The sequence below is a fragment of the Lates calcarifer genome, linkage group LG12 (genome assembly GCF_001640805.2).
Source record: "Lates calcarifer isolate ASB-BC8 linkage group LG12, TLL_Latcal_v3, whole genome shotgun sequence".
Lineage (NCBI taxonomy): Eukaryota > Metazoa > Chordata > Actinopteri > Centropomidae > Lates > Lates calcarifer.
Window position 1 is genome coordinate 5,990,851 of NC_066844.1, and position 11,177 is coordinate 6,002,027.

General features: G+C 40.3%; 1 protein-coding gene across 2 annotated transcripts; it reads right to left on the bottom strand.

Annotated features, from left to right (window-relative positions):
- Window positions 1-17: 17 nt before the first annotated feature.
- nmur3 (neuromedin U receptor 3) lies at window positions 18-6,441 on the bottom strand. 2 transcript variants are annotated; one of them, XM_018704420.2, is made up of 3 exons: window positions 6,223-6,441; window positions 3,973-4,903; window positions 18-1,372 (listed from the first exon to the last, which is right to left on the bottom strand). In XM_018704420.2, exons 2-3 carry the CDS (start codon window positions 4,817-4,819, stop codon window positions 942-944), a joined length of 1,278 nt encoding a protein of 425 aa, XP_018559936.1. In that variant the 5' UTR covers window positions 4,820-4,903; window positions 6,223-6,441; the 3' UTR covers window positions 18-941. The 2 variants fall into 2 exon arrangements, with proteins under 2 accessions (XP_018559936.1, XP_050930640.1); XM_051074683.1 differs by having other exon boundaries at window positions 3,973-4,900; window positions 6,223-6,365.
- Window positions 6,442-11,177: the final 4,736 nt, after the last annotated feature.

An 11,177-nucleotide genomic window follows, 5' to 3' on the forward strand; every position in this document is an offset into this window, starting at 1 on the left:
GGCTTTGTGTAGATAGCTTAGACATTTATTTGTGTCGCTTTTAAATTAGGCATTTCACAATAGCCATAATCACTTTTCATATCTGCAATCACAGTGAACAAGAGTTTACCAATCAATCACATCACGTACATGATGGCTGACCGCTCGACCACAGAGAGACAAAACAAGATTAGGGAAAGCTTACAGTAAAGCAGTACATTCTTTGTTCCACAAGTTCCACTGAAACACTGGGACTGAGTTGACCTGTTTTTGCTGCCCAGCACAGCAACACAACAATTTTCCAACCAAAAAAATAAGAACAGGATTAATCAAGTACAACATATTATCATTCAGATCAGATTTTGATTGTCCCACTTCCCCACTGGGTTCACCCTATAAGGCATATAACAGATACAGCATAAGACAGCAGGTGGAATATGCAGGCACTGTTGAACAATATCATCCATAGTAACAAAGAAACCAAGTCAAATCAAAGAGTACGTACAAGCTCTTTAATGACATGAAATACGTTTAAAGGAATAGTTCAACATTTTGAGAAATTCACTCATTCAATACCACTCTCACATCTGTAGCCTATAGTAAATATGAAACTGAGCACAGTTAGCTTAGCATTGTATAAAGACTAGAAACAGTGCTAAAATATGAGATATGCAGTAATATGTTAATTAGTGTGCATTAGATGTGCTGGTTAGTGGATTTTTGTACGTTTGGACAGAGCCAAGAAAACTGTTTCCCCCATATTTCCAGCATTTATGCATCTTTATGCTAAGCTAAGCTGCTGGCTCTAGCTTCATAGTGAACAGACAGATACAGTGTGAGAGTCCATTTTCTTGGCAAACTCTCAGCAAGAACGCAAATTAGTGTATTTGCAAAATGTCAAGCTACTCATCTAAAGTGGTTCTGCATCAGCTGCTTGTTAGCTTATTCAAATCAAATCCCAATTAGAACACAGAGGTCTTGCAGGTCGTCTCTTTACATGCGCATGTGAGGATTGCAGTGTCCATGCTCAGCGTAATTTTGGGAGATAGCAAAGGGATGAAAGCATTCAAGTCCTTACCCTCGGCCCGAGCTCTGGAGCTTGACACAGAGGGATCCAGTAAAATCTTAGGGAAGGGCGGCGAGTCTCTGACAGAGCTGCTGTCATCCGTCTGGGAGCACACAAGTTCCCGGAAACACTCCCTGAACCGCGTGGAGAGCAGGCTGTAGATGATAGGATTGACCGCAGAGCTGAGGTAGAAGAGGACACCCGACAGGATGTGGACATACTGATAAATATTGTGCATCATGTCGGTCCACTGGCTGATTGAACTCCACAGGAGCCGCTCGATGTGGAAGGGCGCCCAGCAGACTCCGAACACAGCAACGACGATCGCTAGAGGATCAGGCCAGAGAGAAAGCAAGTTGTTTAAAAAGGTTTCATTATTTACAGGTTCAACAGTTTTCTTTCTTGCTTCTCTTATCCATGTTATTTATTTCTTCAGTGTATTTTGATGACATTTTTCCCCTTTTACTATACCAGACAAGCTGTTCAGATGGAAAGACAAGGATGTACATCTCCCCAGATTGGACATGTGAAGATCCAACCAGTGGTTTTTGTATGTAAGTACAATTTGCGTTACTTGGTCTGTTTACATTTATGTACTGCTACCAAAATAACAAATGTAAGATAGGCTTATTGAATTCAATGCATAGTTAAGGATGAATCCAGTGGTTCCCAACCTTTTTGGGCTTGCACACACTTAACAAATGAAAAGAGAAGAGATTCCCTTCAAGATAACCTTCTTTCACTAAAAAGCAAACATTAGAGAAAAGTGAAGAAAATATTACCAATTTGTGGAGCAGAACCTTTGTTTTTTCTTGTCTCCCATCCCCAATAATCATTACACAACCCACTATCCTGTCACTCTTTGGAGAGGCTGGAACCCTAAGTTGGGAACCACTAAGGTAGCATTCAGTGATATTCCTTAACAATTATGTTTTTTTTTTTTTTTTAAGTAAATGGCAGAAGAAATCTTGAAAATGGAAACTCAGTGTGCCATTATCCTGTAATTACCATTCTTGCTGGGCAAATATTTCAAAAAAAAAAAAAAAAATCATTTAAAAGCCTGTTTTAGCAATGCACACTTATTTAGACATGGCATGTCTAATATTGTCCCATAAAATTTCTCTCAAATGGCCTAAAAGATAAAAGTGAACACAAAGTCACACAGGTGTAAAAACCCTTAAAAACATTAGTGTTTTATAGTCTTTTCATTCATTACCATTTGTAAATGTGTCACTCTGAGCTGCAGAGGATGGTTAACATCATTTGGTGGTGGAGCACTCTTGCATGCCTCTCCTATTAATCCATCAATAATGCTCTCAGGATGCTCTCACTGAAGGATGTGCAGCAGACACAGGCTGTTTACGATGGTGGACATATGGCATCCACTTAACTGACGTAGGCTTTTCTTTCTTTTTTATTTTTTTGGAAGGGGAGCTTGGTGGCACTCCACGCACTGCCTAGATATTTATAAATGTGAGAGTGGCAAACATTTGACAGTTAGTTTCTCTTTCCCCAACAACAGAGTTTATGATATATAAATATTCTATATATCTTATATTTTTTGGTTTGAATAATGTTTGGCAGTTTGACTGCTCCAAATCTCCAGATCTTAAAGCTGCTGTGATTAATACTGTTATATTGACAGTGGATCAGATGACTATATGTGATGTATGTGCACTATTAGGGACAAATCTCCATATACTTATCACCCACCCTGCAGTTCCTAACGGCTCTGTGGAGCATTTTATAGTCATTTCAGCTTATCGTTTTGAGTTTTACAGTCCCCTTCACTGCTTTTGTTCACTCTAAGAGCTCTCAGGAGTGTTGTTTCTAGATGTAGCAAGCAGCTATTTTCATCAAAAAACCTCTTGAAAACTCCACTGTGCACAACCTGCTCAGCACTAAATGGCAGACAGACTCAGTCAGTGGCTATCTGGTAAACAGTATGGAGCATTTAACAGCTAAAGAGGCCAATGTTTTCCTCATCAGTTAGTGGAGAGAGGACTAGAAGAAGTCACATAATGACACCACATGAACGCTACTGTTTCCCTTTGTCTGCTGGGTGTGTAAATAAGCAATAATTAAAAATATAACCTTTATACACTGGCACCACGTGGTCAATTAATGCAGGCTGAAGCATTTCAAATTGCCTCAGTATCAACAAAGTTCTTTCTTACTTCATATGTGTGACTAACAATCACAAACAGACCTTTTTCTGTCAAATCATCATTTAGGAACTCAAATGTCAAAGTCATCTTGACTCTTCAGTCTGAGTGTATTTTGATCAGATTTGATTAATGTCAACGGCAGTAAAAGCAAACAACTCAGTACTATTGTTTGTCTGTCATCAGGATCTGTTTCATGAGAAAAATATGCATCTTTACCTTTTTCCTGCTCATTTCAGACTAGTGAGATGAACATAGACAAAACATGAATAGAGACTTCTCTCAGCTGAAAACACCAGGATTGATTTCACCTTGGAGGACAATAATGTGTTCATGTTGGATTCCATTATTTGAAGTAAGAGGCTGATTGAGAAAATGTGGCCTTGAAGATGGATAATAGTGGTGGAAGTGTGATCAGATGATGAATATGTCAATGAAATGAAACCTATTGTACAAACACATCTATTGTCTGTAATAAAAAAAGTGGAAAGGGTTTACACTGTGGAAGATTAGCCGTATACTGTAAGAACTGTACTGACACTCAACATGAGATCTCTTGAAGTCCCAGAGCTCAGCGGATGTGAAATAATAAGACTCCCTTCAGAATACAAATGATCCATATAAAGAATGGACAATCTCCTGTCATTACTTGTTCTGTCTTTGAGAAACATGTCTTGGCATTGATCGAACAGATTAAAGTAGATCTGCTCTCATCACAGCAGCAGTCTGCATGTTTTCTGAGGAGAGAGAGAAAAAACTCACAGAGCATCTTGATGACCTGTCTCCTGCGCCCACTCTCCACGCTGATCTTCCTTCGAGTGTTGCTGCTGCAGTTCTTTCCCAGGCTCCCACGGGGCTGCCGTGTTTCTCTGCCCAGGTGAAGACCCATCACCAGGTACAGCATGCTAATCACCATCATGGGGACAAAGTAGAAGCACACAGTGGTGACCTGCATGACCATGTTATAGATCCACAGGGGCTTCAACACAGTGCATATGGCCGACTCCTCCTTCCTCTCTGGCAGGTAGAAGATGCCATGCAGCGAGGTGTTGGGGATGGCGCAGATCATTGACACCACCCACACGATGGTGATGACCTGCTTGGCGTGCTGATTAGTCGACAAGTATCGTGTTTTGAGTGGGTGCACCACAGCTATGTACCGCTCCACGCTCAGAGCTGTCACATTGAGGATTGAGGCGAAGCAGACCGTCTCAAAGAGGAAGGTCTTGAAGTAGCAGCCACCCTCACCGAAGGGGAACGGGTAGTTCTGCCACAGGTCATAAATCTCCAGGGGCATCCCAAACAAAAGCACGAGGAGGTCCGACACAGCGAGGCTCAGCAGGTAGAGGTTGGTGGGGTTTCGCATCTTCTTGTGCTTTGCTATCACTGCACATGTGAGCAGATTTCCAGACAAGCCAATGAGGAAGATGAGAAGGTAAACACTAGTCACCTGGAGGAAAAAGGGAGATCTTTTGGGACCCAGGATTTCAAAGAGGTTGACTTCAGTGGACTGGTCGTTGGTGTAATTCCCGGTGCCGTTTGGTGGCATGCTGGTATTGGGGAACAGTTTGGATATGTTTGAAGAGGAGCCCTGCACATAGAGCTCCATTTCAGAGAGGAAAGCTGAAGAAACAACAGGAGATGTCAACACATCCTGTGCTGATGTCTGAGTTCGTTTAACACCAGGGTCCTGCTATAAACAGAAACACAGGAAGATGAAACAAAATGTGCCATCAGAGGAGGATTTTATCTGATTAAAGGCCCTATGATGATGCCTACTGGGGTCAAACTTCAATTAAATATTTTTTCCTTGTTTCATAAGTCACCTTTTCAACTGAAACTCTGTGATTTACATATGACCGTGATTAAAATGGAGGATAATTTTCACCAACCTAGTATGGAGAGCTCCAACTAACTATTTTCTTTGGTGATTAATCTGCCGTTTCTTTCTTGGCATTTTTAAAGTCCTTGTTTTATACAACCATCTGTAGGAAACCCAAAGGCTAAGAAAAGAAAAGCAGCAAATCTTTACATCTGAGAGACTTTTTTTTTTTTTTTTTTTTTTGATGGAAATGATTATCAGAATAGTTGTGGATTGATTTTAACTCTACTACTAGTTTCCATTCTACATATTATCCCTTAGAGAACAAATAAAATTTGGCATCCCTCCCATTTTAAAAGAAATGCTTAATTTTTCAGGGAATAAGCACCAGCAGGCAGAAAAGGAGCCCAGCATTTTCATGTGAGGAATTGAAAATTTTTGAAAAACTAAACGATTGCCTGCCAGCTAGTTATACACACGTCACGGGACATAATGAAACTATAACCTGCAGCAGCAAAGAAATGAAACCTGATTTTCACCAAATTATGTCTCTTTTTTTCTCTCCAGGGCATCACTGACTCCTGGTGACAAAAGAAATTTTCAGTTGGTCATGGATGATGAAGAAACAATTTAGCTGAAAAATACACGTTTGCCTCGCACTGAAATGGCAGATTCCCCCTGTGGGTTGAGGGATATTGCTTTTACTGAAGCACTGATATGGTTCAAGTCATTCTCATCAGCTGGTGAGTGTTGAGGATAATTGGCATTACATACACGGTACTGATAGATGCTAATGACTTCTTCTAGAAGGTTAATTAACGTTGCAACATCTCGTGCTTCATCTGCAAATCCAAGGTTATGTGACTAATTCAGTGGGAGCCCCATTGTTGGAATTAACCTTAAAGACTCAACATAATATTCCTCTAATATGTCTATGCTTCGTTATAACCTGCCTGTGATGTACCAGGTAGATATAATGGCATTCAAATTGGTAACTTTAATATTTGTGCGTAAAATGTTTAATATTACTTATTGAGAAATTAGGGTTGATTAAATGTTAGTTACGCTTTTGCAAACAGTTAGACAAGCAAATAAATACGCAAATACAACGATATATGCAGAATATTTCTTGATAAAACATTAGCTTCTAAGTTTTGTTTAAAATATTTACAATAGAGGTAAATCCTCACCTGGACGCTGCTGCTGTTCTGCCAGCCGCTTCTCACAGCGCGCTGCCCTGTGTGGTCATGACTGAAGGTGAGGTAACAAATGAGCGCAAACAAGGCAAATAAACGTATCACTAACAGATGCAAAAGTTGATGGACGCGCTTCAGCTTCAGGTCAGACAGCAGAGAAGAAGAGGAGAGGGGAGGACCGTAACTGCGCTGTAGCCACGTCCCCTTCAGACAGAGATCAAACTGCTGAGATGTAAAGAAGAGGAGAGAGAGGGAGGCACAGAGAGGGGGGGGGGGGATGGAGAGAGATGAGACCATGCATTTGCTTAATTTATGTTGGACGGCACGGAGGAGCTTTCATTCACAAAAAAACAGAGGTAATGGGTAAATAAAATTTCTGTACAGGAATAAGCCCTGCAGCAGTAGCAGTTTTTTGTTATCTTTTAAAAAGTGATAAAATACTATTGTGTAGGAAACATCAGGGACTGTGGAGACATTTTTAAAGGGTGACGGGAATCAGAGAAGGGGGAGGGTTATGTATTTTAATTTTGCTGGAAGGAAGGTTGTCTATATTTTTGGGTAGAGCAGAATTATGTGTTCCCCTGCATGCATGACTGGATCTAACCCTCTATGGCGATCCCGAGGCAAAACTGAACTACTGGTCTCATATTATCCCCAGTACTTTCCACTCGTTGTGTACTTTGTTCAGCTTTATGCGATGCTCCCTGTTCCCCCATGTTCGCTGTGTGGTAATTAGATTAAATACACTTTAACATAAGAATACGAAGCAACAACAAGCAAAAGACTAAAATAACTTAGCGAGGCCTTGAAACTAAGATGTAATGTATGTGATTTCCCCAAACTATTTTCCATAGAAGAAAAGTTGACAGTATTTTAAGTCTGTCTTAAACCAATAGTGAAGTGCCCATGTAATCACCGAAACAGATTTTATCATTCTGTTTAAAATGGCAATCCAGAGATCTTCTGATGGGGGACATAATCCAAATCGTTCTGTACAAAAATAGATTCTAATCTTAAGTAAGAGGCTCAAATTGATTCCTTCCTAAGTTTTTTAATATAAAATTCCCTCTTCAGCGTACTGTCCCTGCGTGTATGCGTGTCGTCATTTAAAAAAACGACCCCATAGGTCATCTGTGTGGCAACCAGCCACAGTTACATTTTATTGTTAGGCGAGCTCTTATGACTGTAGTAATAATGACAGGAGCCCTATAATGTGCCATAGAGAGCGAGAAAGTCTGTGTTAGCAAGAGTTTGGGGTGGATGGAGAGAGAGGAGGGAGGGAGATAAAACACAGGAGACTATTGTTCATTTCCCATGTGAAACCTGTACTCTATGTTCTTTTATCATTCCACAGCCTTAACCACATTTTATTATTGTAACATGACAATTTAGGTCATCTAATCTTAGTAGTCTTATTTCAACCCAAACAATGATCCTTTCCAAATTAGTTGTCTTTCTGCCAAAACCTAACCATGTTATTGTAACCATGGTGACCAAAATATGGCACTCTACCACCTTTGGCGTGCTGTTTCAGGAAACAATCTTAAGGGGTCGTATCAGAGAGTAGAGACAATCTATATGATCGTTCAGGCCAGAGGACTTGTTGGGATTTAGTCTCTCAACACGCACCTGTAAACACAATAGAAGGATCTCTGCATGATTAAAGAAAGCTCAGTGTCAGTGACCATTGGTTAAACACAGAGTTGAAAAACTGTGAACCTCTCCTTTAAATTAGCAGAAATTAGTTGATAACCCTGCTTGGCCAAACTGGTAATCTAGCCCTGTCTGTATGTATGGACAAAGGTTTTGGAGCAGAAAACATCAAAAGAGCTGTTTCAGCTGCATCAGTTCGCCCTCAGAATGCCCTCCAGATGTGACATTGACTAAAAAATACAAGTCAAAGGTGTAAATGTAGAAGAATATTTCATGAAGACTGCTCAAAAGAACTTGCCCTTTGGTAGAAGTACAGTAGTATGAGAAGTGGAACTTTGAGTGCCTGTTGGTAAGTGTGTTTCACAAGATATATCCCAGGGTTGCATTTGAAAATGAAACGGGTTGTAGCAAAATGTGATACTACAGCAGCCTCCATTTAACACAGGCTGCAAAGTGCTGTTTGCCTTGCAGTATCTAGTTTGCAGTCATTAGGAGAAGGAGACAGGCTTATTTATAACTTAGCTGCAATTAAACCAAACAAACAAACCATAATCAACCTGGTATCCATTACACTATATGAAAAATAAATTCATAATAAACTCATCTGTCTGGTGGAGTATTGAACACATGGACTTTCTCCTTATTAAGAAATGACATAGGTGATGAAAATGAAAATGAAAAGACTGTCCATAAAAAACATTCCCAGAGGTCATTTGTGCAAACAGTTTATTATGATCCATGTTTTATTTTATTGTTGTACATTGTCTAGCAGTTGCAGGAGACAGCATCAGTCTTCAGTGAGCATACCACGTGTATACCATCGTAACCATGACGACAAAAGCCCATGATGCCAGCTGCAGCCGAAAACAACAGACCAAAATAGTAAAGTTGTGGGTCAAGTCAGTTGGCAATGAGTGCAGCGACAAGCTACAGCCAATGAGAGCACAAGAGACAGGTGGAGAGAAACCTGGGGGAGGTGGTGTACAACAGCAACAAGCATTGCATATTCTTTTCTTTTTCTTCCTCGTCAAGTTTTGTGTGTGGTATCTTGTCATTTCCTGTGTCACTTCCTGCGTGTGTTTTAATGATGAAAGGTAGTTTGGAGACCTAACAGACTCCTGGTTAAGATAGGTCATGTCGTGTGCAAACCACAAGGATTTCAAGATTCCTGACAGCAAGCAGTTTAGTACAAACAGTGCTGCAATCTGACAGTTTTGAAAGTCATGCAGCGTGTACGTGACATACTCTGTTACCTATTCCATAGTGACTTTCTTCCAGTGTCTGTGATTGTCTGACTGGAAGCAGGTGTGTCAGAGCAGAGCCACACCAGCTGTATCTCATCACCGTAATCAGTCCCTCTACAAATACCCAGCTCTGCCGCTACCACACTGTCACATCTCAGCCTGTGCTTCAGGTAGTCAAAGTTGAACCTTTCTTGCAACTTACTGTTGCTTTAGCCTGTTACCTGTGGCTCGTACCCTGACCGTTCTCTCCTTCCCCCTGCATATCTGTCTGCTCTGACTCCAGCCCCTGGCTCCTTGCCTTGTCTCACTGGCTACCCTCAATGTCCTTGTGATCCCTTCTCCCACTGTTTCACCAGCCATCTCACAAACCTGCTGTGCTGGTCTCCACCCTCCACAGCACCATCCTCACTGTCTTTAATAAATCATCTTGGAACCTACAAGTTGTCTACCTCCTTGTCTGTGTCTGCATCTGGGTTCACTAGTGCAGGAGCTCCACAAATCAGTATATTTTACTATCTCTCACTATGACAACTACATTAGCTAACTTGCATGCAACTTGCAGTAAATTACTTCTAATAATTGACTATATTTTGGTGTTTTCATGTATTTGTTGAGTGGCTTACAATCTGTGATGTGGCATTTGTACAAATGTACACCACGCAACTTGTAAATTTGTCAATAAAACCAAAGCTATGCTCACAGAAAACTAATACATTTAAAATAAATCAAATGTCCTGGAGTCATGGGGTAGAAGTACACTTATGGGAAATTCAAACCACAGTGTGAGTAGTCCTGCAGGACTGTATGGATGCTACCACAATGTTGTCCTCAGCAGGCTGTGGAGACATTTCCCGCCAGCCACAGAGATGTTTGATTGGAAAAACTTTTTTACAAGGTTCAGTTTGGAGTTCTACTTTCCTGAGTTTGTTTACAAACACCAAAGTTTTCCTGTATGTGTTTTGTTTAACTCTGTAATTGTGTCAGAAAAGGAAGTTTTACGACAGCTGGCCTGTGAGTAACTGAAGAGAAAATAAATATGACATCAGTGAAAAACCTCCACAAACTGAGATTCATTGGCACTGAGCACTTGACTAATACAGTCTTGGATCCTTTGTCCTCCTTTTGACAGCAAAGGTCACATGTACAGGCACTATCAGTTCATAAGCATGCATTCATACATAACACATGAAACTGCTCTGTTATCAGTTTGGAGTAAAATTTGGTCAACATCACTCCAAAAACAGACTGTGCACTAATCTGCTCTGTCAATATGTTGGTGTCCATTTTAAATAACTAACTAACTGCTGCGTTTCTGTGTGTATAACTATTCAGACTGTGTCGTTGAAGAGCGACTGACCTACTTACTTCAAATCCATTCTCTCCTCAAAGACTGTTACTTATGTGATACGCAGAAAGTTGTGATTCTCATTAGTATTCATTCCTTGACTTTCCCCATTTTGTGTAACCAGCACCTTGCTTAACCACGGTCTGTTTTCTCAAACTAACTTTTTTTTAAAACCCTATCTCATCCATGCTGTTTTTATTAATTAGTTTAAGTCACTGTCAGACACCTCTCTTGAAGATATTTGTTTTGTTATGTTTTTAATGAGGTTCTAAATTGGTTATTTTCCCTTTTATAGAACTGTAAACCCACTTAGTAGAGGGGAACATTTCTGTAGCATGAATTTATGCCAGTTGTTGTATAATGCATAAAATCCCAATTGGAAATGTATTTGGGATTTGGAAGAAACACCAGAATATATTCATGATATTTGGCAGACACTCTCCGACACATCAACTTACAGTCCTGCTCAGAATTCATGATGAAGTCGATGCTATCAAATCAAATGATAATTGACATTTGCTAGCGATCCGATAACCCCAGTTTATTAGTATCCTGATTGTGTACAAACTGCTTTAGGGAAATAACTTGTGTGCTGAAAGAACAAGCTTGAACTAATTCTGTGGAATAGATTTCTATTTAATTAGTTCACAAGAGTCTGAAGAGTACTTTGCTTGCTATAAAAAGAGAGTGCAGTGTAGAATATAGAG